The sequence below is a fragment of the Epinephelus moara genome, chromosome 10, assembly GCF_006386435.1.
Source record: "Epinephelus moara isolate mb chromosome 10, YSFRI_EMoa_1.0, whole genome shotgun sequence".
Taxonomy (NCBI): domain Eukaryota; kingdom Metazoa; phylum Chordata; class Actinopteri; order Perciformes; family Serranidae; genus Epinephelus; species Epinephelus moara.
Genome location: NC_065515.1, coordinates 9,292,598 through 9,319,155, shown reverse-complemented (window position 1 = coordinate 9,319,155; position 26,558 = coordinate 9,292,598). Strand labels below are relative to the sequence as shown.

General features: G+C 40.4%; 3 protein-coding genes across 7 annotated transcripts in view; 2 read left to right on the top strand and 1 right to left on the bottom strand.

Moving 5' to 3' along the window:
* The window catches only part of gng12b (guanine nucleotide binding protein (G protein), gamma 12b), a 45,350-nt gene extending 38,650 nt beyond the window's left edge, over positions 1-6,700 (top strand). For both annotated transcript variants that reach the window (XM_050055180.1, XM_050055179.1), the window contains 2 exons: positions 3,698-3,818; positions 3,909-6,700. In XM_050055180.1, the coding sequence (XP_049911137.1) occupies positions 3,726-3,818; positions 3,909-4,034 (219 nt within the window). In that variant the 5' untranslated portion in view covers positions 3,698-3,725 and the 3' untranslated portion in view covers positions 4,035-6,700. The remainder of the gene's footprint in view (positions 1-3,697; positions 3,819-3,908) is intronic.
* A 6,199-nt stretch (positions 6,701-12,899) lies between these two features.
* On the bottom strand, positions 12,900-15,000 carry gadd45ab (growth arrest and DNA-damage-inducible, alpha, b). Its single transcript, XM_050055177.1, has 4 exons — positions 14,842-15,000; positions 14,263-14,364; positions 13,949-14,156; positions 12,900-13,723 (listed from the first exon to the last, which is right to left on the bottom strand). Exons 1-4 carry the CDS (start codon positions 14,889-14,891, stop codon positions 13,610-13,612), a joined length of 474 nt encoding a protein of 157 aa, XP_049911134.1. The 5' UTR covers positions 14,892-15,000; the 3' UTR covers positions 12,900-13,609.
* A 2,996-nt stretch (positions 15,001-17,996) lies between these two features.
* Positions 17,997-26,558, top strand: part of sec16b (SEC16 homolog B, endoplasmic reticulum export factor) — a 24,194-nt gene continuing 15,632 nt past the window's right edge. For 2 of the 4 annotated variants that reach the window (XM_050055163.1, XM_050055162.1), the window contains exons 1-10: positions 17,997-18,511; positions 18,817-19,119; positions 19,897-19,994; positions 20,090-20,192; positions 21,104-21,309; positions 21,402-21,553; positions 22,344-22,405; positions 22,549-22,687; positions 22,797-23,030; positions 24,678-24,775. In XM_050055163.1, the coding sequence (XP_049911120.1) occupies positions 18,848-19,119; positions 19,897-19,994; positions 20,090-20,192; positions 21,104-21,309; positions 21,402-21,553; positions 22,344-22,405; positions 22,549-22,687; positions 22,797-23,030; positions 24,678-24,775 (1,364 nt within the window). In that variant the 5' untranslated portion in view covers positions 17,997-18,511; positions 18,817-18,847. Of the gene's footprint in view, positions 18,512-18,761; positions 19,120-19,896; positions 19,995-20,089; positions 20,193-21,103; positions 21,310-21,401; positions 21,554-22,343; positions 22,406-22,548; positions 22,688-22,796; positions 23,031-24,677; positions 24,776-26,558 lie in introns of all 4 variants that reach the window. The other 2 variants (XM_050055161.1, XM_050055160.1) reach the window with 2 other exon arrangements.

The window sequence follows — 26,558 nt, the reverse complement described above, 5'->3', positions numbered from 1 at the left end:
ATGTAAATATTAGAACACCTAAGCACAATGGCAAGACCCAACTGACTCTTTCATCCTTGAACTTATAAGAGCTTTAAAATCAAGCAGAAAGACCAATTCACATAGTTTCAAGCTCAGTCTGAGCACTAGGATCAGACAACAAAACCAAATCTTCAGACTATAGCTGCAGTATAATCTCTGTTCAATCAAGGTACAAATGTACGAAGGAGGTTTACCCAGTATGGCTTTATAAATGAACAGATACCAGTGACTGAGCCTACCAAAAGTCAAAGAAGGCCAACCAACCCTGATGTAAAGAGTACAGTGATGAGAGAGGGCTTTGCAGTTTGTAACAAATCTCAGTGCACTGTGATATGCAGCATCTAACATGCAAACAGTGTGCAGATGCAGATCACCATAATACTGAACTAAAATGTTGCAGCAGCCAGTCTTTTCCCAGCCTCTAAGGAGAAATGACTTTTTATCAGCGTCATCATCATGTCAAAATGTGAAGTTGTCTAATACATTGGTTTGTGACCAAATACCCGCAAACTTATGACATCAGCCATGGATTAGCTGTACTTTGTCTTTAGTGCTAATTAGCAAATATTAGCATGCTAACATGCTTGACTAAAGTGGTGACAATGGCAGTCATTATTTGCTAAACATCAACATGTTAACCTTGTCTTTGTGAACATGCTAACATGTTGAAGTTAGCATTTAGCTCAAAGCACCAATGTGCTAAAACGCCTCACGGAGCTGCAAGCATGATTCTAGTTTTGTTACAGCTTTAAGCCTGAGATAGAGTGGTGTAGGAATAAATCCTAAAACATAAATATATAATGATGAAAACTCTGTCTGTCTGTGTCTCTGTTCCACGTTTTTCTCCTCACTGACTTGGTCAATCCATGTGAAATTTGGCACAGTGGTAGAGGGTCATGGGAGGATGTGAATGAAGCAATATTACATCAATTGGCCAAAGGGGGGCGCTATAGCAACCGATTGAAATTGCANACTGAGCTTCTATAAGGCAATGAATATTGCGGAGGGCGTGGCTCATCACATAAAGGTGTATAACACCGCAAGGGTTTGTAGGCATATGACCACACATAATCTGAGTGGACCCCTCCATTATTGACCCGATCAAACAAAATGGGGGCGCTAAGAGCTAATTTCTTATCTAGGCCTAACCGCCATACGATTTTTACTAAACTTGGTAGATATGTAGAACAGGATGCCTCAAGGTGACTGGAGAAATTTAACTCTAATTGGCAACTAGGTGGCGCTATAACAACACAAAAATGCTTAAAAATGGCTAAAATGCAACCGATCGCTGTGGCTCCCCCTGTGGCTGAATGTTTTGGGGGTTTTTTCTAATTTTTGGTATGACTAAGTCATGGTATGGTATGCTGTACATAATCACGGAAACTGACAGTGTGTCATTCTGTCAGTCCCACGTTTTGCATCTATGTGAAACTGCACATAGGCATTGAGGATTGGCATAGGTAGAAGGTGACAAAGCTACCAATGGGTATGGACGAGTGAGTTATTATTTTTGCACTTCCATTTCCCAGAAGTCAATCTGTTTTTTTACTAGGTTTTTGGTTAGGTGCCTGAAATAAAGTCTGTAGTTAACTCAAGCTTATGAGACTTTCATGTTTTATGTTTACACATCTTCAAAAAGGTGGTTGCTAACAAGTGGCTAAATTAGACTACAGAGCATTATCATGCCAAACATAGCTTTACAGCCCTGTTGTGGTGGTGAAAATTACACTTAAAGAATCATAAAACTAGTGTTCATTTGTGAAGATTATCTTGCCGAACAAAACGTGCAAGTATCATAAACTTTTGTTTGCCACAGAGATTATTTTCTGCAATAATCCAAAATCCAATTGAAAAATCTCACTTGCTTTATGGAGAGGGAACCAGAGTGATGTTAATGTCCAGACAAAACATCATCCCTGCACCACTCTGTATACATGGAAATATGACATGGAAACGTGCTGTGGCTCTACGGTTACATAAGGCTGTGATAGCAGTGATCTCAACAGCTAAATACCTTCCAGATTAAGCTTGTCCTGCTGGCAAATATCCTAGAATCTTTGGTTAACTCACAACTATGCGCCCTTATTGACGTACTGAATGTACTACAGCCACAGCAATGTGGTTTTCACCTACAGGTGCAGTAATAAAATTGTCAGGGATTGTCTACTTACTGGACCAAAAGCAATGTTGTGCCTCTCTCTTTGTTGACCTCTCAAAAGCATGCAATAGTGTCAGTCTTCTCTCTCAATCTTCTCAACTTTCTTAACAAACTCGAGTCTATAGGCTTCATAAAATGTCACATTTAGTTGGTTTCATGCTCAGTTTACCAGAAGACTGTTGTGGCTGCTGGTGTCAAACCCTTGCTATCAGTTATGGGATGTCACAGGGATCCTTGGGCCCATAACATTTAAATCACAGATAAATAACATTATTCCTCCCAATCAGTACTCACTACTAAACATAGTTGTTATGCAGATGACACCATTTTATATCCCCTGGTTCTGCTCCAACCTTGACTCTTACATAAGCAGTTAAATGTTTTGCAGTCTGTTTAGATTTATCATTAACTACAAGTTTCGTACTCATCATTGTTCTGTGTATCACAAAGTTGGATTCACTTCCTGAATGACAAGAAGAAATAATCATCTCATGATATCTATCCATAAAGCTTTCAAACTATCTCACATCTCTTCTCATAAATATCTTGTAATTACAAAATACATTGAACAGACACAACATTAAAATCTCTGACAGCTAAAGTGAAAAACTTGATCTTGATGTCTTTACAGTGCAGTGTGCTGCTGGGAAACCTTGGGTCCTGGCATTTCTGTGAATGCCATTTGACATGCACCATCCACCCAAACACTGTTGCAGACTGAGTACAGCCCCTTATAGCAACAGCACTCCCCCGATGGCATGCCACACCACAAAAACTGCTCAAGAATGGACTGAGGAATGTGACAAAGACCTCAAAGCATCAAGCTAGACTCCAAATTCACCATATCCCAATCCAATTGAGCATCTGTGGGGCATGTCGGAACAAGTCCGATCGATGGAGGTCCCACCTCACAACTTATAGGACTCCCAACACCCTAGGACACCCCCAAATGTCCTGTGTCTATGCCTTGACAGGTCAGAGCCAAGTGCGATTCAGGGAGGCCCCACAGTGGGTACCGGCACATCCCACAGATGCTTGATCGGATTGGGATCAGGGGAATTTGGAGGCCAGGTTGACATGCTTGGTCTGCAACAGTGTGTGCATGTCAAGTGGCATCCACATGAACTTCAGGAGCCAAGGTTTCCCAGCAGAACATTGCATTGTAAAGAGATGATCAGTGTCATCCCCCTCACCTGGCAGTGATTTTAATGTTGTGGCTGATAATTACTGAACCAGATATCCCATATGTACCACTAACCCCTGCAGAACCATGTATGCTTTTAACGGGATGAATTACAAACTGCTTAATTGCTGATTGGACAAAATAATTGTGTTGACTTTGTATGACAGCAGCCTGACCTTTGTGCTCCTGATCCCACAGGAACATCTTGTAGCCAGGAGTCAATTGAATAGAGTCATTACACTGTGGCTTTGTTGGTTTCTTTGTGCAAACACCAACTGCATCTCACCACTAATTAATCTAAGTAGAGTACATGTATTTTTTTTTTAATCCAGGTTTGAGCACAGCTGTCCAAAGACTGCGATGTCATCAAAAATGCAGAGCTCCAGTAGCATAGCGCAGGCCAGGCGGATGGTGCAGCAGCTGAGGATAGAGGCCGGCATCGAGAGGATAAAGGTGCCTTTATATCCACAGTCGTTCATGCCACCCTGTCTTGTCTCTTGTGTATGTCAAGGTGGATCAGCATGTGGACTGATTTCTTTGCAGGTGTCCAAAGCCTCATCAGACCTGATGCGCTACTGTGGAGAACATGCCAAGAATGACCCGCTGCTCATGGGCATCCCCGCTTCAGAAAACCCTTTCAAGGACAAGAAGCCTTGCACTGTTTTGTAGGTGAACATCGGAACTTTTGCTGCTTTCTTTTTTTATTCTTATGTGGGAAACAAAAGCTGTTCACAACTTATCTTAGGGCCAGTGTACCCCCCTTTACTTTTTCACATGCCTGCTGCAGTTTAAGGAATGTATTCTAGATACCAGTTACACCAAAGAACAAGCAGAAGCGTGAAGCTGTGGCCTGGAGTTGAGCTGTACCATGGATGGGAGAGATCCTAACTCTCTAATTATAACGGCACACATAAACAAGCCCCCTTAATCATTAGTCCAATCAGATTTAGGCTTTCAGCTTTCACCTCTTCCTTTCATCAGGCTTGCTTCAGGAAACAGTTGTTGGAGGTTGTGTTTTACTGATAATGAGAGCCAGAGATAATGATATCCTGTCCCCAGACAAGTAAACTGTCCGTCACATGAAGACAAATAGACAGAGTGGAGGTCCACTTCCACTGATGCACAACTCCTCAGACACAATCATAAATAATAGTCTTGGCCATTAAATTGTTCTCAAACAACTCAAATCCTAATCAAATTGTTCTATCTAATTCAACCTTTCCAGAGACAAACAGTTCCCTGAAAATTTTTTTCAAGGTACTAAGAACTGCTTTTACCAGTGTTAGGATGAAGTATAGCTTATTTACAGTCTAGATCCACAATTTTTTTTGGATAATTCAACACTGAGGTTTTATTTTCTGTCATTACTTGTTACTTCAAGCTAGTTGCAATCCTGTTATACGGCAGACTTTCAATACATACTTCAATTAAATCCAATGCATAGCTATTGAAGGAATACTTCACCCACATAATTATCATTTATAAATGAATTAATTTGTGTAAAAAATGTTGCTTTTCTCACATGCCTTTACAGTGAACGAAGAATCCAAAAAAAGAAAATTCTGTATGAATCTAAGTCAGCGGGATCTGTGTTAAACAACAGCAAAACTATATCAAAACATCAGTTTACAAACCCTCATAAAACTCGTGCAGTATGATCCAAGTCTCATTTATCCAGTCGTATGCTCAGTACTTGCCAAACACATGCATTCATGCTAAAACCATACTATTTGAAACACTTATGCATAAAGTAGCACACCTGGGCACAAGTGTGCATTTAAACTCCATTGAGCAGAGTTCAAATACATGTTGTTGCTTGCAGTGATGCAGTGGTTAGCACCATCGCCTCAAAGCAAGAGGGTTCTCGTTTGAACCTGCCAGCCGGCAGAGATCCATCTGTGTGGAGTGTGCATCTTCTGCCCATGTCAGCATGAGTGTTCTCCAGGTTCTCTGGCTTTCTCCCACACTCCACAGACCTGATAGTCGGGTTAATTGGGGACTCTAAATTGCCCACAGGTGTGATTGTGAGTCTAAATGTCTGTCTCCATGTGCCAGTGTGATAGTCTAGCGACCTGTCCAGGGTGTCAGCTAAAATAAACTCCAATCCCCCCATGACCCTGAAAAGGCTAAGTAGCTACTGATAATGAATGAATGAATTAATGTGTTTGTGATGTACTGATTCTTCATGCACACGTTTTTTTGAATGTTTGTAAACCGATATTTTGATTTAGTTTTGCTGTTGTTAATTGCGGCCTCCTTTTACTCCAGTTCATCAAGAATGTTCTCTGTTTTTGGATTCTTTGTTCAAGTTCAAGTTTTCTTGACGAGTTCAACGTAACATGGAATAACTGATCAAGAAATGATCATTTTGTGGATGATGTCTTGCCTTAAATTGTGCAGTTTTAATACCAGAGGGTAGAATTCTCTTGACAAAACTGTCTAAGTGTCTTTTTTAGTCATTTTCTTTGCATTTGCCTTAAAAACATACACTGTACATTGTGCATGACCCTTTTGCATGAGGTATTCCTTGATTTATAGAAAGAAATATTCATTATGAGGCCATCATTGCTGAAAGAAAAGGATTCAAGACCATTCTGTGCCATCTTATCACATCTACCTACTTTAATGTCACTATGTTCTTTCTGCAGAGCCAAGGCTGTACTATTCAGGCACTTTGAAACCGGTTAACACCAGATGACTGTTATACTGTTGAGTGTAAAAACATTCCATGTTTACAGCTGCTCTAAAACTTTCTCTGATTTTATGACGACTGACAGTGTGTAGCTGTGTCTTTGTGTTGTGTGTGTTGGTGCTCATGCAAAACATAAGCAACTAATTTTGCAATTTTACCGGCCAGGGCCTTAATAATGAAGTGATCCGGCTTCAACCTCTCGACTACCTTTTTAGTCACATAAGTGCTGTTGTCTAATACTGTGAATAAGGAAGGCCCCTAAGGGATCTTACAATAGGCTATTAACTCAAAATGACTCATGTTCAATAAAGGTTTGCATCAAGATAGATCTCATACGTCCATAAATATTGTAGCGCATTATGGTTATCCATGAACCACAGTGTATGCTTGCTTTTTAGGACTGTGCTGATTCAGTTGAACCTCAACTTTGCGTTTCTGTTTTGTGACATTAATTCAACTTTTTGAATTAAAACTGAGCGTGTTGTTGTTTCAGTCAGTTTTTACTTGTGAATATGAATTTGTGTTTTTAGTAGCGAGACAATTACAATGGTTTCTCACACCCTGTGAGTGTAGGTCAGAACTTATTGTATGTCATGTTCTGCCTTTACCTGTTTGTGGTAAATGCAAATAAACCTATGAAAAACACGTCATTCATTTTATTATTTTTTTCAACTAATGTAAGATAAAAGAAAAAGACAAACTAAACGTTATAGGAAAAGCAGTATTTTGACAGCCTTGGTTGCTAAGACGGAATATCTGTTGAGTTAATGTTCTGTTAAGCATGTGTTTAAGAGCGTGTTGGATGCATCCATGTATTAGTTATTTATTAGTATGTGAAATAGCCATTTGTATGTATCGAGTGACAAGTTGTGGCTAAGCCCCCTCCACTTACTCGGACAAACTATCAACATTCAGTGACCGGCGCTATGGCAGGTGTCACAGTACACGGCCTTTCGCAGGAGGCAATTGATGTTTTTTGGGGACATAACGATCAGATGTCATTGAGAAGTAACCAAAAGGGCCTAAACTACGCATTGGAGGGATATATTCATCATTTTATTGTTGAGAAGGTCGATGAAAAGCTTAAATTACAAGCCAAAATTTACAGGTCACAGTGTACGCTTGTGAACCGCATCTCGTTGCCGTCAGCATCAAAGACAACAAGTTAAAGTACCACTGAAGTTAAGGTTTTTGGCTCAGAATATGAGAAAAGGATAACGGCCTTTTTACCATCTTTACCAAGAGTGTCTCTCTGTTAGTTTGGTGCTACAGTATTTACACTGAATCATTCAGCATAACGTTTGCCAGCCTTTGTTCTCTCTGCGACTACAGATAAGTTACTGAAGCTAAGCTCCAGAAGTTAACGTTAGCTTAACTAGAGCCCTTTGGACAACAGCTAACAATGATGTACAATCACCAAAGTACAACACTAGAACAAAATAGGCTAATGAACTCCCAGCAAACAAGGTGACATGATGAACAACGCAGCTAGGAGCTAACGTTAGGCTAACTTTAGCTAACATTAGCTAGAGATTTTAAAGATAACTTTATATTTCTTTCCAGCAAAGTGACAATATGTTGCCTCAAACACAATGTTGACTTACCTTAGAACAGATGTAGACATCATTGTTAATCTTATTCACGTGTAACAAATACATGTCATCGCCCAGCCTCTCAGGATACCTTGTGTCGGAGTTGCATGTACCCCATGCACACCGTTTGACCATTTTTAAACTTCAAATCTCCGAAAAAGTTCATAAAACCAAACAATACTGACTTTCTGTGATGTATTTCAATGGATGTCCAGGCAGAGAATGTCTGAGTGTATGGGAATGGCTAAACGCACTGTGATTGGCTCATCGCGTTTGAGGGCGGGACTTAGCCATTGGTCAATTTCAGGCTAACATGTTAGCCATATCAACTTTATGAGGTGATAATATGTCAATGTTGTGTTTGCAGCAACCAGCAACCTCCAGGGCTACAAAGTGAAGCTAGTATGGAAGTGCCAAAAACTACAGTTGCTTGAATGGTCACTTGAGGCTGGCCCCAAAAGTGAGTCAGCCCTAAGCCCCCAGGAACAGTGCCAGGCTTTCAAACCAATTTTACACAGTGGCCCAACATGGAGTTACAACTTTCAGGTCTATCATGAAATGCCATGGGGCCAAAAGATTTTTTCCATTGACTTCCATTGTGAAAGAGACATCTGTAAATCAGTTGATACATTTTTTTTGAGTGTCATAACCCCCACAACCTATACTATTGGGATATGATCCATTTGGTCCGATAACATTTCGAAAGTCTAGAAGAGCCGCAAGATTATATAATTTTATCCCTAGTCAAGTTACTGGAGCGCTAAACCAGAAGTTAGCCGTTCGGCTGTGGTAAGTCTCCAGTGCGCTTGCTCTATGGGCCTCACGATGTGGAAGATTAAGGTGTTTTATACCAGGGATATTGAGGTTTTTTGGCTTCATGCACCACTGAGCAACTTTCATAGGGATGAATAGAGCTCTGCCTCCAAGGCTGTCACCAGTTCTCTTGTACATCGATAGTCAATCCCCATAGACCCTCATGTTAAAATAACTTTACAGCAGAAACAAACATCTTTGCAACATGGCACATACAAAATTCCTCATCCATGACAACTGTACAGGGGTGTATTTTTATATGATTCAATGTTTTAAATCTCTCCAAATATGGTCAGTTCTGGCTCCAAAAATCCAAGATGGCGACAGCCAAAATGGTTTAAAATGGGAGTCCACAAACCAATAGGTGACGTCATAGTGTGTACGTTCATTATTGTAGGCCCCGATCACACAGAAAGCACATAATTAAATGCTAGTAAAAAAAAAAGAAACTTGCTACGCCTTTTTATTTTTGCCATGCAGCCACCCCATCACGTCCTTACTCTGACCCTTCCCATGTTCTCAATCTACCTTTTTTTTTTTTTTAATCTCACGTTAATTAGTCGCTAGTTCCTAAAATGTTGAGACAGAGGGTACTTGCTGTAGCTCTGGTTGAGGGTGAGAGGCTGTCAGCAAATAGTTTGCAGGGCACAGGGAAACATGAGACCCTAAAAAAGAGGGTGGATAATTGGTCCAGGAGCATCTCGTCCATGATGGCCATTTCCAGGCATATTTTAGGATGACTCGGGGGCAGTTTGACAACCTGCTGTCTATCATTGGGCCGTTTAACTGCTACCACCAGTTTCTCCTCCACTGTAAACTTGTTGTCGTGACCACCTCTCGAATCATCCGATTGCACAGTTGAAGTTTTTTCCAAATGGAAGCAAAAAGCTTCATTCTCATTAAAACAATCACAAAAAGCCGCCTCCAACAGCTAAAATGCTTTCTGTGTGATCGGGGCCTTATACAATCGGTAGTTTACAGCTTGCTACGTTGCCAAGTGGCCAACAAAATTAAATAATGCTGCTTTAAAATAAAACTTACAGACACTTTGTTCTGATCAAAGGTTAGTACAGTTTTGTCTTGTTGTTCCTGGCTACATTAAACTTCACTGATGTGTACAGAGTCCCTGTGGTTTGACTTCCTGAAAGTGTTCACACGCTATCTGATGGTATTCATGACTACAGTCTGTATTTTGAGGGTAGTAACACTTGCCTGCTCAAACTGAGAGAGAGATACTTATTCTGCCATAACTACTTTTACCTTATTTGCACTCAGTAGTCGTTCACTGGTCCCATTGTTAACCAGTTGTCATTCCTTTGTTGGGTTCACAGGTCACCATGTTCAAACAAGAGGATGAGTCTCTCTAGTTTGAGGTCAGGAGCACATAAACATTCGTGTTTGCTCCAATTTCTCAGTGAAGGTTCTTCTGCTCCCCCGAGACCTGGCCACCCTGTTATGCAATGACGGCTCGGAGCAGCCCTTTCTCTCCTTTCTCCTCAGGTGTGATGTTACAACCACAATTGGGTCAGGCCATATTTGTTGGCCCACATTGATGTAACCCTCACTCATATCAGATGATGGATAGCGCTGGCTTTGTAGCAGCATCGTTTGCAGTGATTGTATTACCTGTCGGAGTGGTGCATAAGCTCCGGCATAAGCTGTTAAGCCAGTATCTCCAATATCTCACCTGGTTTCAGTGTCTACTCCCTGTGTGACAGGAAGACTGTGGTTAAGACGGAAAAGTGATTCTGTCTTTTAACCCTCTGGAGTCCACGGATGCGCCGGTGCATCCAAATCACATGACTGATTTAAGATGAGGTGTTGATAGGCCAAGTGAAACCAGACTTATGATAAATAATTTACGCCATGCTTTTTCCTGGATATTGTCATCACATCTGGTGCACGTTTGGTGCCGCAAGAAACGGTAAACACAGGCTATTCTAAGGAAAGTGCCTGCGAGCAGAAGAAAAACATGACACCCCCTTTCCTATTGGTGGTGTTTTTTGTGCTATTTTAGGTCCAATGTGTTAATACAGTATGTCAAAATGAAAAAATAACAGTTTTTAAGGTGAAATTTAAAGGTAAAATCAAAAGTAGTCAAAAACGGCCAATTATACCCTCGATCACAAAGGGTTAATAATCAAAATGGCTTTCAGGTGTCATCCTGCTCTGGTATTCCTGGTAGTATTATTATTGTTCAGAAAAGAACAATCTCAGACTTTATTTTGGCGCTTTTTGTGTTTCATCCAGAGGCACAGTGTGAACTTCTACAAAATGTTTACACTCTGCTGAACTTCCCAAAGAGAGACAAGAGAGACATTAGCGAAACCTCAGCGTCACTGACAAGTGTTCTGTTTCTGTGGAACTGAAGAGACTCTTGCATCAGTTCAGTGAAGGGTGGATCTGCATGTTTTTCCACTCTGTGCACATTTTATCACATTTCCAAAACTGCACCCTTAAACACAAACCCTCAGGCCACTCGGTCACGCCCTGCACTCTTCTCCAGTCCTCCAGTATTCTGACCCACTTTTCTCTCCCCATCTGCTCTCTGCCACCTGATCGGACCACCACAGAGGACTGTTTTCCTCTTCATTTCCCCGGCTGCACACTGTCATCTCTGCAGCAGGTCAGCCTCTCTGTGCACGCTGCCTGTTAATTACAAGTGCTACTATTGTCAGCGGTCAGGGGGGGAAGGCCTCTATTCACAGGGCTATTTTTGCCATGAAGCTAAAGCACTGTACAGCTCTAGCAATGGAGACCCGAATAACCCTGACTCATGCACCCATTGTCTTGTGACCCTCTGTGTTGTACAAGGCTTTGTCCCTCCCCATTCTGCGTAAGCACCAATAATTTCTGGTTTTCTCTTTTTTGCACAGTCTAAAACAGGTCTCTGGTAGGTTATTTTTCCGTCTTGCCTCTCTGCTATTTTTAATCCACTCTGCAGTAAATTTAGCTCTGATTGCGTAGCTGCAGAGGGCCGGGAAGAATGAGCTGTCACGATGAGCCACTCAGACTCGTACTACAATGGGAATTCTCCCCCCTTCAATGTAATTAGATCCTCAATCTGTGCAAAAGGTCACATTTGACTGGAGTTCCCGTGCAAGAGCAAGGCTGGTTTCAAGAAATCTCATGTCTGTGGCTCATACTGGAGTGTGTACTTACTCAAGTACACTTATAAGGTGCTTGTACTTGACTTGAGTATTTCCATTTCCTGCTGCTTTATACCTTTTTAACGTTTCAGAGACATTTATTGTACTTTTTACTTCACTACACTCATTTGATAGCATAAATTACTCAGCACATTCTGATTAATCATACAGATTATAATCAACAAATAAAGTATGATGTAGTATTACAGGTTAAAGTAACAAATTAGCCAGCACTAAGTGATGTACACAAAAATGCATACAGGGTTCCCACCTGTCTGTGTACCAAATTTCCAAACTTTTCAATGATTTTTTTCAAGGACCCATAATTTTTTTTTTTTGCCCCACTTGCCCAGCATTTTTCAGATATATCTATCTCTGTTCAAACATAACTTCAGTTCGCTGACATACAGGAAAGGAAAGATGAACCCAGGGAGGAAATGTCGAAATGTAAGCAATGGCAAACAAAACACTGTCACACATCAACGCGTGTGAGAGCCACGTTGCGTCGACAGCTACAGACAGTTGAATGATTTTGACTAATTCTCTGACTTTTCCAGGCCTGGAAAGTGTGATTGTGAAATTCCATAATTTTAAGAGGTTTTCCAGGACCGTGGGAACCCTATGCATGAGAAGTTATAATCCAGTAATACAATTTATATTATTCTGAAATGGGCCATTCTGCATCATGTGTACTTTTATTTTTGGTACTTTAAGTATATTTTGATGCTAATCAGCCCCTCCAGGATGATGTGATAACAACAGTTAGCACAAGCTTGCAATTTTACCCAATTACTGCAACTTTACGGCAAATTTTAGCGTTTTAAATGGTTAACATCGGCAGCATATTGATTCACTCAGCCCCGCCCTCGCTCTCTGTTAATTTAAGTACCATTTTGAATGCAGGACTTTTACTTATCAAAATATTTCTACACTGTGGCATTACTACTTTTAGCTAAGTGCAAGATCTGAGTACTTCTTCCACAACTGCCTGTAACCAATCTCACCCATTGAGTTGCATGTACTTCATGCTCATGTAAGACTACTTAAGAAACAATGCATTGTCTTGCTTTTGTCCAAGAGATACAACCTGCAGACAAGGTGAGAAAGGTGTGAAGAACTTAACCTGCCCAGTAACATGCCAGGACAAAATCCAAACCCTGTCAGGCAGCATGTTGAGCTTCATGTGTGCCAGCTGTGGGCACAAGACGTAACCCTGCTCCTCAGGACACAGTGTTCCTACAGGCAAAATAAACCTGCAGTACCTGGAAATCATGAAGGCGAAACCACCTTTTAAACTGTTGTTTGTTTATTTCATTCAACTTAACAAGCCAGAATTCCATGAACTATGCACAATAAATATAATCCATTAAATTAATAACACATATAAACATCAGTTAGTGAACAGGTCTGACATTGCATTGCCCTTAAGTTAAAATAATGATAATAATAATAATAATAAACTGTGAAAACTTTCCCTTTTTGAATTATCAAAGTGACATGTTTTAAATACTATTAAATAAATGTGCTGTTAAAGAAATGCTCGGATTTGGTCTAATTTTCATGAGGAATTCTTCTGGCTGAGAGCTCTGACTGGTCCTCTCCAGCATGGCCCAGTTCTTGAGAGTCTTGTCAACTGAGGCTCTCTGTCTGCTCTCCCCCAGTCCTGCGCCTGTGCTCAGCACCACGTGCGCTTGTCCGCTCACATGGTTCAGTTTCCTGTAAAGGCTTCTTTCTCAGCAGAGAAAGGCGCAGTCATACATTGGAAATCCTGGAACCCAGACTGCTGAGTCACTCTTCCTTGGCCCACGAGTTCACGCTGACCTGGTAAATTCGTTGGAACGCTTCGCTTCCTTGTGTTTCTTTATTTCTGCCCCTCCCGTCTCTCCTTCTCTCTCTCTCTCGGGGCACTTTCCAAAGGAGTCCAACACAGACATTAACACAGGCCTGGTGCAGTTACTTTCCCCCAATGCACACAATACATTAATATTCCAAGCAGTTTCATCGGTCGGGCAGGTTGATAACAGGCACCCACTGGTCCAAGCAGCGGCTTTCTCTGCAGAATCTGGTGACTTTGCTCAGCGCCGGGTCCTTCCACAGTGACGACTGGGGATTCTGCAGAAGGAGAGACACAGCAGTTACCATCTGCTCATTTATGAAGCATGCAAACAGACTGAAATAACTCTGATTGCACAACCACTGCTGGTAACAGTTGCGTGCAAGTATGACCTTGGTACTGACGCTGACATTGCCTCAGTGAGGGCAAAACAACTCCCCTTCCAGTCTGATGGGAAATGAGCTATACACAGTAGTAAAGCAGACGTGAGTAATGACACTTACTGTAACTAGAACACAGTGCAGGTCCATGGGCTCCCCTCCAGGTTTCACCCCTCCGAGTATCTCTGCCAGACGCCTCATGTTGCTCACTCGCAGGATGTTGATGTCATTCTCGCAGCAGAATGCCTGGATCAAGGTGAAATGAATCTGGAGAGCCACATCCTCCTCATCGTCTGTGGCAAGCAGACACAACACCACATTGTCTGGATCCCTGAAAGCAAAGACAAGAGAGGGTTGTGAGGAATACGAAGCACGTCTCACCTTTTACCCTTAGCAGATTAACTTAAGCCACAGTGGTTATCTTAACCTTAACTTACGCGTTAAGGGACTTTGCTGCCTCGTAGACTCCAACTGTGGTGCAACCCTGAGGCAATGCAGAGCTGAGCACCTCCTCTAATGCTTTAGCCACCGATTCCATCCTGGAATAGAAACATTTATTAAAATATCATCCAGCAAAACACACAAGAAAGCAGCCAACTCACATAAACACCCTGTTATGTCACATTAATATTCATAAGCTGCACTTGTATTCACATGAGGTGGGTGGGAGCTGATGAAGTTGCACGATGCACAGTGAAACGTGGACAAGACACTAAGACATGTCTGCATCATTAATACAGATTAGACTGAAATAATGAACACGTAGCTAGCTAAAACTAGCATAATGTTAGCATAACTTGGTTAGCGCGAGCCGACTTGACGTTAGCCGACCGTTAACTAGCACTATATGACACCAAATGTCGCTAATGACAGACAAAACTAAAAGTATGAAAGAAACAGACATTAAAATAATTGTTGTCCACGCTGAGGCATTTGCAAAAGTCTTAAAAACGTCGACATGTAAAACTTGTTACGAAGCAAAAACGAATAAAAGTGCAGAAACAAGTCAAGCTAACCTTTCAGAAGAATTATCTCCACCGGTTTCTTCAAAAGTCATATTGCACATCCGAGCGGTTTGATATGTTGTTGTAATGTATCCAGAGAGAAGAGGCTGTGTCTGAGTGCTGAGAGTCTCACTGTGTGCCCGGTGGAGTCGGTGCAACGTCTCTAGTAGAGAAACCCGCTGTACTCACGACTCATTTACATAAACCGGTCCCACACCGGTCACATGGACACACAGGTTATTATCAGGGTGACTCTGTGGATGTGGCGACACCCTGTGGCCGTGAGTGGGCACTACAACTGGGAAATGGAAATCAACTTCTCCCAGTTAATAATAATAATAATAATAATAATAATAAAATATTACTATTAATTTTGATATTATATTATTGTATATATTATTATTATTATTATTATTATATACGGTAATAATAGATTTAGAGGTCTCTAAAAAAGAGCACAACAATAATTTTAATAATAACAGATTTGTAACAATAATAATATTAATAAAAATTATGAAAATACTTCTAGGACTCAACTCAGCTTTATTCATATAGCACCTTGCATAAATTCAATTCAATTCAACACCCCTGACAGAGACACAATTTCAAGGATGACACAAACAAGAACATAAAGTGTGACGACACCCTGTGGCTGTGACTGGGCCATTACCACTGGGAAACCAACTTTTCACAGTTTATCACTAAATAATAAATAGCTCTGGTTTGAACTGGATTTAAAGGGATTTATGTAAGATTTAGAGGTCTCTTAAATAAACACACTAATAATAATAATAATAATAAAAATTATAAAAATACTTCTACTACTCAACTCAGCTTTATTTATATAATACTGTTCATACAAATATTCAATTCAACGCCCCCTGACACAGACACAGTTTCAAGGATGACACAAACAACTGAATATAAAGTTTTGCAAGAAAATTAGAAATTAGAAAAAAAAGACAATAAATTAAAAAAATAAGAATAAAAAGGAAGTAAATAAATAAAATAGAATAAAAATAACCAGGCAGGATAAAACCCAGTGGTTAAAACTTAAAAATCAAGACTGTAATATTACTCCACATTAAAAAGTCACATCAAAAAGATAGGTCTTTAATTTACTTTTAGAAATAGAGAGAGAGTTTGCTATTTTAATCTCCAGAGACAGTGATAATACTACTCCTCCTACTACTACTAATAATAATGATAATGCAGATAGAACAACAACAACAAAAGAGGAGTATTCCACACTAGACAAAAATATTATAAAACCTTAAAGATATTAAGAGTCCTGATAGTATATTGTTAGTCTTGTTTTTTTTATTGCTAAATTTACGTTTACGAATAAGAGTGTCTACAATGCACCAGCACGCACAAAGATAACTCTGCAAAAGAGAGCCATTAGAAGGCATTTATTTAATTTTTGTTATATTTCAGTTCCATATGAACTTTACAAATCCATGCAACAATAGCAGTTCTGTCTGCTGGTGAGCTTTCTACGTGTTTTTCCTCATTTAGTGCTTAACTTCTCTTTCTAAACTTCCTGTGACAATATGTATGACAATGTACATAATTTTTTTGGACTGCAAATTTTGTCCCCAAAGGAAATCTTTATCAACACCTGTTTTATCTAATATGATAAAGTTTTCAGTCTCTTCATCTTACTTCAATGATTTTTACTGCAGCAAAATGTATTTGAAAAGCCAGTTGATTATATTATTCTAGTAGACTACCAAAAGTTTAATTTATATTTGTGATATTAGCAATTTATATAATAAAAATCGATACTTGTGTGTCGATACAATATTGCCATACAAAAATATCACGATACTATACAAAAATAACCCATATATATATATATATATGGCACATGAGAATCCAGGAAATATGAGAATAATATCCACATTGTTATGGATAAAAGAAGATAAAGGTAAGTGTAAAATGTAGGCAAATATAAAGCATTATAAAGTATCTGTGAGATGCTATAGTTGCATCAAAGCCACTATGGACCCCAGTGCGTCACACACTGCCACCCACTGGCCAGGTGTTGTAAGTGCAACACAGATCTCTGAAAACCAAGATGGCTGAAGGAGTGCAAGAAATGTTGTGCAGCTCAGGAATTCATCACCAATCCTACTATGATAGGAGACACATGAAGGTAAATAAAATGTGTTAACATCAAGTAACATCTAAGAAGAAATACAGTTGTTGAAATTTCCAAGTATTGATTTTATGTTGGGAAGAAATTACAATTAATCATCTGTCCACTAAACTGGACATCATGCAGCCCTGGCTATATTTGAACTACAATTAATACCATAAGTGCAACCTTTATTTATTTATTTATTTTGTAGAAAACAGGGGGAGGTGTGTGGGAGAGGCTGAGGAGCAAGGTTTCAGCTTTTGCATGGCATTGAACAGTATTAGAGTTAAAATATGTGGACACTCTAGTTTAACAGCATTAGAAATATATAGTTTCACATAATACATAAGTTTTTTTCATCGGTCTTCAGTTGAAAGTGGACATGTGACAAACTCGAAAAATGCACTGAAGAGGAATATAAACACCTATGTAGTCATAATTCCTGCATGAAAGGTCTGAGACTGTACATCTAATAATCTGAATTTGAAAAAAAGCTTTTTAGTTGAAGATTTAGACTTTTTTTTTTAAACTAGAAAAGCTAAGGAAAAGACTATATATGATTATTATTATGACTATGATTACATTTTAAAATTATGCTACAGAATTATTATAATGTTTAAGCACTCTTTCCAGGTCACTTCCTTGTTCAGTTTCTTTATTTTAAAATTTAACTGAATTTAATTCAATTTTATTTTTATTTATTTTTTATCTTAATTCTATTTTTATTTTATTTTTTTTAACAAATTTTCTCTTTTTACTATTTTCTTGCTAATTTTTTGGGCCATCTCTTCTTTTGTTGCTCATTGCCTTTTACCATGTTTTTAAAAGAAATCAAGCCAGTTCGTTCAGGTTTCAAAGGGTTAAATAAAATAAAATAAAATAAAATAAAATAAAATAAAATAAATCTACCGTGGCCTCTATGAAAGTTTTTTTTTTATTAATTCAGAGGCTGATACAAAATTAATGAAAAAACAACAACAGCTGCCATAAACAGAAGTGGAGCTGCAGGCCTGACTGTGGGCAGCAAGGATCTGAGCTGCAGCTGCGATGACTTTTCCTCATTCCAGTTTATAATGAGTTAGAGCGCCTCTGCTGGGAGTGTAACAAAACCGCTCAGCTCCAAGTTGTCACCGCTGACCTGGAATCAGTTTCACCGTTCCCCTGCTCCCAGAAACATCTTAAAACTGACCGGAGACCAGCTCAACCAACTCCGAGTAACCGAGTGAGGCACTCCGCTGCATCTTCTCTACCGGCAACGTGGCAACGCTCAACACTCAAAGGTTGCACTTTCTCCCCACATGTAACTAACAATCCGAGGACGCGGTCAGTGATGTGGACCCGACCCAGAAAAGACTGACTGTATATGTTTTTATGAATCATCCTGAAGATGGACGTGATTTCCTCTTTTTCCAGCTGTGTGAGACTGCAGCTGTCAAACTCCTCAGGGCGTGCTCCACTGTTTACTCTCAGGCTGGGATACACGCAGCAAGGATTATCCAAACCTTGAATGAGATGATTCTGATTTGAAAGGAGCATTTGGTAAGTTTTTATTCTCTCATTTAGATAATTTAAACTCTTGTTTTTAGCACTGGTTGCTGTGCAGTCACAACACACAGCTGTATCTGTCATTTAGTGAACTTTATCCTCCTGTTATCATGCTGACTTGTTATCAGCTCATGTTGAAGTGATGTGGCACTCATGAATGCACTTTGACTGCATGTGGCATGTGTGAGCTGTAACAACCCAAACAACACTTACACCATCTGTGTGGATTTGACTTTGAATTAAGGATTTCAGAGGAGAGAATTGCAAACTCTGCAAACACGTCCCGTTATTCACCCCAGGTGGCTGAGGCAGGCTGATCTGTGTGACATCATGGATCACAGGGGTCACCCCCGGCCCGACGCTGGCCGTCACTCCCACAGAAGCAAAGACAGAGAGGACTACTACAGGTATGCTCAGCAGGACAGGGACCAGAGCTACCCACCAGCGAACCCCAGAGAGAGGGACAGGCACTGGGCTCAGGCTGATGCCCGCTACAGGGGTCACTTCACCGGGCCCCCTGCCAGACCGGACCAGTATCTTCACAACCCTCAGCAGTATCCTTATGGCTATGGCCATCCGGAACACCAAAGACCCCAGTCCAGGTGTGTATCATCATGAGACCAGACAGATTGGCTGAAATGCTCTGTGTAAGGGACTGTTCTGTAGTTGTCAGAGGAGGAGGGTGGCTGGTGGAAAATCCATGACCCTCCCTCCACCATGAATAACCATGTCTTTTAATACACTTTTTCTTTTTAATATGTCCTGGTGGAAGCATTTGTGGCGCATGATGTGTTCAAGGACCATTGGCAGTTTGAAAACTAGCAATAATTTCTGTTTTTACAGTTTCTGACTGTGATAAATGCTGTGAAACAGACAAAAATGTCACATAGTGTGAATGCGACATAAGCCAAAATCAAAAAGACAATTCCTTCCTCACTTCATATGGCTCCCATGTTTTGCACCACCCCTCCCCCCTTAATAAGCAATGAAATAATCTTTGGCGCTATTCAGGAATTATCCCACCCCGATTTCCTGTATTATATGGACTGTGTCAGAATGATTGCAACTAATTATTAGGAAGACGTTCATCATAATTTGAGTGTATGTAATCACATTTTGGGGAAAGCATGGTGGTGCAAAAGCCTTGGTTCACGTAGAGCACGTTTGCCTTCCCCCTGCGCCTCAGAGCATGCTGGGACACTCACCAGACACCTGTCACTGTAGAAGGGTGAGAGGAAGAAGGAGGAAGCTGAACACTCTTACTCCACTATGATATTTAGATTTTAAATTCTTTAAGAGAGTGTTTTCAGCACATCATGCGTTATATTGGAAGAACATGAATAAATGCATTGATGAAACTAGATGCTCTTTATTTCCAGGCATGGGTATGAATATCCGCCCCACAGCCACTGGGACTACAGAGACAGCTACGGTTATTATGAGCATGACTACTACAGAGGACAGCATGCACGACAAGGTACAGTGAGACAAAACAAAGCTCATGTTAGCACCACACTACTCTCTACGTCTCAGTGAAAACAAACAACATGGTATGTTACTCTGATCGTCAAGATGCTGGCCAGTGGGGGCCCCAGGACCCTGTGAGAGTGGGATATTACCATGACAGAACATACAAGCAGGAACAGTCAGGGAGCTCCTACGCTGAGGAGTACAGGTGAGTCACAGGATTCCTTTTATTGATTTGTAACTGACCGTGGAAAGCTGATAAGTAGGGAAACCTTTGGTTCTGGCATTCATGTAGATACCACCTGACATGTTCCACCCACTCAAACACTGTTGCAGACCAAGTACCCCCCCTCATGGCAACAGTACTCCCCAGTGGCAGTGGCCCCCCAGCAGGATAATGCAGCATGCCACACTGCAAACATGGCTCAGGAATGGCCCAAGGAATGTGACAAAGACCTCAAAGTGTCAACCTGGCCTCCAAATTCCCCAGATCCCAATCTGAATGAGCATCTGTGGCACGTGCCATTAACCCACCTCACAACCCACTGGACTAAATGGATCTGCCGCCAACGCACTGGTGCCAGACACCACAGGACACTCCCAGAGATCCTGTGTCCATGCCTCCACAGGTCAGAGCCAAGTCCCATCCAAGGAGGCCCCACCTTGGATTAGGGGTACATCTGGGGTACCAGCACATCACAAGAATCCTTGAGCAGATTGGGACCTGGGAAATTTAGAAGCCAGGTCGACATGCTTGGTCTGCAAGTGTCAGGTGGTATCCACATGAATGCCAGAACCAAAGATTTCCCAGCAGAACAATACATTGGAACAAAATAATCAAAGTTATTCACTTCACCTGTCAGTGGTTTGAATGTTGTGGCTGATCGGTGTATTACCAGTACATCCTCTGTTCGTACGTTTTTGCTTAATGTACATAAATATGCTGGACGTAGGCCAGGAATAGCTTTGTAAACAAGAGGATGTCAATGAAAAAGTCTAAGAAATTGTAAAGAGAGCCAACTAACCCGAGCATACAGGATACAGTGATGAGTCAGGGGTTTACAGTTGCTAATAAATAGATGAATAAATGTCAATATATCACTGCTTTCATTCTTTTAGGTATGATCAAGGCACAGACCACTCCCAGCATTACCTCAACGACTACGAGGATAATCCCTCCAGAGACAATGAAGAGTTGTCCTCTTATTACCAGGGGACATTAGAAAGTTCCAAAAACTCAGGGTTATCCTCCAGCAGCTATGAGCTGAGTCAGTACATTAACGGAGCTGAGCACAGCGAGCCTGACCCTCAGTCTCTTCACACAGGTGAGTGGAACAATTAAAGCTGTTTCCCTCCACTTCACTTCTCTGCAGTGTGTATCTTGACACATAGTCCTCTGTGCTCCATATCTCCTCAGAGCATGGAGCTGTGCATCAGGTGTCAGCTCCTCTGAAGTACTCCATCCCTCATGCGGTTGTCAGCTTTGGGCCGGCAGGCCAGCTTATACGGGTCAGCCCAGGGTTGTCCACACGGGAAAATGTCAGCCAGGTGGAAATCCACAGTCTGGAAGTAGGTTCTAGCTTGTATTGATAAATTTAACTGTAAATTTATTATGCTGATCTGTTCTGTACGACATCTATTGCACGTCTGTCCGTCCTGGAAGAGGGATCCCTCCTCAGTTGCTCTTCCTGAGGTTTCTACTGTTTTTTTTTATTGGGGAGTTTTTCCTTATCCGCTGTGAGGGTCCAAAGGACAGAGGGATGTCGTATGCTGTAAAGCCCTGTGAAGCAAATTGTGATTTGTGATATTGGGCTTTATAAATAAAATTGATTGATTGAATTGATTAAAAAAGTAATATTATATCAAATCAAATCAAATCAAATCAAATCAAATCAAATCAAATTAAATTAAATTAAATTAAATTAAATTAAATTAAATTNTTTTATTTTATTTTATTTTATTTTACTTTACTTTACTTTACTTTACTTATCTTGACCCTCCCCGAAGCCACAAATACTTTTCTTTTAGCCTCCCTGACGGGGGGAAAATGCATGACCCTACCTTCACCATAAATAACCATATTTTTTAATATTCTCAAATGCAGGTATTGGAGCCAGTGCAATAACTTACTAGTCACTTCATTACATAAGTTGTGTGTAGACTTTAATCTAACCCACCAGTGGGGTTGAGGGGGTTCAGATGGTATTTAAAATAAATACAAAATAAAACCATTCTAGGTTGTATGTTGCGCCCCTAAGCCCAAACCCCCCCCCCCCCCAAAAAACATAAGTTCCTCCCAGTGCTTTCCACCACCTCCTCCACTGTCGCAAGTATTGAACAGTCCCTTATATCTGCACAGGTAATTCTGGGTGAGACAAAGGAACAGCAGGAGATGAGAAACTTCCCAGGGCCTTTAGCCAGGTATGGCTTTGTCATTTTTCACTGCTTACCACTAGTCTCACAACTCGACATCAGAAAACATTCTGCTGAGTGTCAGATCTTAAACAAGACTCAGAGATTATGTGTTCAATGTTGTGTGTATATGTTTTTTCATGCTTTTGAAGGGAGGATTTGCACAAAGTAGATGCTATAGAGTTTGCCCACCAGAGGGCAGGCGCCTGCATGAGAGCTGACCAGCTGCCTGATAAGAGATCTGCTGCCCTCCTGTGGAACCTACTGATCCTGCTCTGCAGACAGAATGGAGTAAGTGGATCATGTCTTGTTATACGTAGAAATAACCTATATTTAGCTGAGCATCAATGAATCTTTTTTTTTTTCTGATAAAATTATCTTTAAATTTCCATTGTTTCAGCAAATAGTTGGCTCAGATATCGCCGAGCTGCTGATGCAGGGCTCCCATTCAGATGGAAGCTGGGTGGCAGATCCTCCCACGCTCATCGACTTCAGTGACAGCACAACTGCCGAAGCACCACCTAGCAGAGGAGACGATGACCTGCTCACAGGAGACTCGAGCAGCTTCAGCTCTGAGGCCTCTGCCAAGGCCCTGCAGAGCTACACTAAACTGCTGCTGGCTGGAAGAAAGAAGGTTTTTACTTTCTTAAATCTCAATTCGTCTGATGTTTATTATTCATTGAGTTCCTTTACTTAAGTAAAAGTAATGGCACAACAATGTAAAAATATTCCTTTCCAGTCCTGCACTCAAAACCTAGTATTGCCAAATGCACTCAAAGTATCAAAAGTAAAAGTACTCATTCTGCAAAAAAAAATGTTGTAGCTCATTAAAGTAGAGCTAGATTTAAAGGGACACTCTATCCAAAAATAAAGAAGTAGACATTTTTTCCTTACCTGTCGTGCTATTTATCAGTCTAGATAGTTTTGAGGTGAGTTGCTGAGTGTTGGAGATATCAGCCGTAGAGATGTCTTAGATAGCTCAGTGATGCTAGGTGAGCTAGCAGTAGGAGTGTAGTTCAGTAGACAGAAAAGACTTCCTGTATGAAATCTTGAGTAACCAGGTCATGATTTCTGCAAAGACACATTGCTGTTGAGTTTTTCAAATGTACTTTTTTTGGCGCTTTGTGCACCACAAGTCAAGTGTCATCTAGTTCCATTATATTAGAGAGAAGGCAGACATCTCTACAGCCAATACCTCCGACACTCGGCAGTTCACACCAAAACAATCTAGACTGATAAACAGCTCTACAGGTAAGAGGAAACATGCAATGTGGTTTGGGGGTTAACTGTCCCTTTAAATATTATGTATATTTAGAAAGGTTAGTCCAGTAGTTGCCAACTGGAGCCCTTAAATTAAAATAAAACCATGTGAGAAGTTTAGAGGGGAAGTCGAGGTGGATTCATACTTGTGCGTCACCTCTATGCAGAGCCTACGCTGTAGCCTATTCATGTGCTTTTGCAAGCATTCATACTTGGGCAGTGGTGTGTCTGTGTTACACCTCCAAAACACTAGTCAGCAGTGGGGTTTCTGTGAAGTGCTGTAAAGTTGAGTTGATTCAAAACACACATTAAACACACATTAAACATGGCTTAATAGGGAAAACCTCAAACACAAGTACACATATCAGCTTCATTATAACTCACAGGATTCACAGACAAAACAACTGTCTTATACTAAACATATTTTCCAAACAAATACAACATGCTAATGTTATTAGCACAAGCCTATGGTATTTTACATTGTGTAAATTAGCCTAGTGGCTAGCAGAGTCACCAGCCAAAAAGACTGAGAAGCACTGGTTTAATCTTAAACAACACAGTGTACTTTAAGTTTGACATATGTTTTTAATGTGAAATCCTAATCTGAAAAGCCACCAGTAACTACAAATAAAAGTAAAATGCACAATGTTCAGTGCAGTGTTTAGTGTAATGTTTTCTATTAAATATACTGAAGTAAAAGAATAAAGTAGCATAAAATGGAAACACTCAAGTTAAATACAGATGCCGAAAAATTGCACTTCGGTACTTATCTAAATGTTCTTTTCACCAGTGGTAATCACAGCATTATGCCAACTGCCAGAATATATGATCTACCCTCCAGCTCAGTAAATAAGTACAGTATATACTTATATCATAATCTGCATGTGTTTAAATAGTTTATCAGGCACCTGTTAGGATACATCCTTTAACTGAGTTTTGCGTCACAGCTTTGTACTAGTTTTCGTGGATGTCATACTATGCTGAGTGTTCGTCCCCTGACACTTTCTCATGTGGTTTCCAGGAGGCCTTGGAGTCAGCGATGAGCAGCGGCCTGTGGGGACATGCACTTTTCCTAGCTAGCAAAATGAACAACAGGACTTACACCACTGTGCTGAACAGGTGAGAAAAGCAAAGTCATCAGAGACATGCAAGAAATCCATACACAGCTGTTAACACCAGCAGTAGTTTGTAAAGAAATTCCCCCTCTGAGTAAATTTAGGTACTAATGATCTGCTTTAAACTTGAGTTGCAGCTACAAGGAGATGTGGTCACTATTTCTGTTGCTTGAATTAGGAGTGTATCCTCAGATTCCTGTGTGTGCTTTAGCTGAGCCTCCAGGAACGCAGCTGAGCCATAAAGCATTTTGGCACAGTGGCTAGGGTATTGTAACTTCCTTGTTGGTCACATGATGCACACTTGTCAAAGACCATTTTGCTCCCCAGACACAATCAGTGGGGAGCAGCAGCTGTAAAACAGTGAAAACATTTTTTTTTTTTTAGAAATGACTCTTTTTATTATCAGAATTTGATCCATTTGGTTCAGTAACATTTGAGAGATGACTGGTTGCCCTATATCATCAAATGTAGATCAAAACCTTGTGTCGGGTGCTTATGGAGAACGGGTAACAACAGGATGCACAGGAAGGCAATCCAGGCACTCCAAAAATATATAAAACAAGGAAGGAAATCCAGGCACTCCAAAAATATATAAAACAAGGAAGGAAGGAAGTATTAAAAAGCCTTTATTGTAGTGGCTAAATCATTAAAAGAGCCAACATGTTACAACTACTACAGGTCTTCATCAGGGCTTTAAAAACATACAACAAAGGTAGATATGACACACACACTGATGTCATCACAGTTCACACTTTAGGTCAAGAAAAAACCTCTCATTTTTTGGTTCCGTCTGAGAACCAGCAGGAAAAGGGGTACGAGTGGCAGCCACCCTGAAAACTGCCTATCTGCAAAAGCATTCCCCGAAAATGCAAAGAGTTTTCAAAAGTGGCTTCTGCATCTTGGCACCATGTAAGTACCGCATCCTGTAGCAAGACAGCAGAAGTCACTGAAACTAAGATTTGTACATATTTGGACAATTTCTCAACTGGTGGGTCGGGACCCAAAAGTGGGTCGCAGGGTCATTTTGACTGGGTCGCAGATTCACAAATCTTTTGTGAAATATTGTAACATTTTTCCTCAAAATTTTACAACTTTTTTCTAAAAAAATTGTGACCTTTTCTTAAAGTTTTACGATTTTTGTCTCAAAATTTAATGATTTTTTTCTCAATATTTTGACTTTTTCCGAAATTTTATGATTTTTCCTTGAAATCTTACTTTTTTCTCAAAATTTTTCATTTTTTCTAAAAATTCTTTACTTTTTTCTAAAAAAAATTTACAACTTTTTTACAAAATATTGCAACTTTGTTCATGTAATTTTGCAACTTTTTTCTAGAAATATTTTCTAGAAATTCTCAAAATGTTAGTCTGTGTATTACATACAATAGTCAATACAAAGATGATGAATAGACACGAATACGTGCCAAAACACTATTGTATTTCATGAAAAAAGTCAAAAAGTAAAATTTCAAGGAAGTGTCTGTGAAATAGATTTGAGTGGAGAGTCAAAAATTTGGGTCACGACTTAATGACTGAGGAAAAATGTGGGTCCTGAATAGGGTTGGGTACCGAAACTCGGTACTTTTTGTACTTGGTACCGATTCACGTCGGTACTACCGAGTACCAATTTACTTAAAATGAAACGGTGCCAAATGTCGGTACCTGAGGTGGAGGCGGAGTGAGAGCGCATGACTCGCACCTCAGACTCAGCAACAATGGCGACAAAAACAATGTGCAGACAAAAGTTAACGTGCAGCACTGTTCCTAAATGTTCTCAATAAAATGTTGAA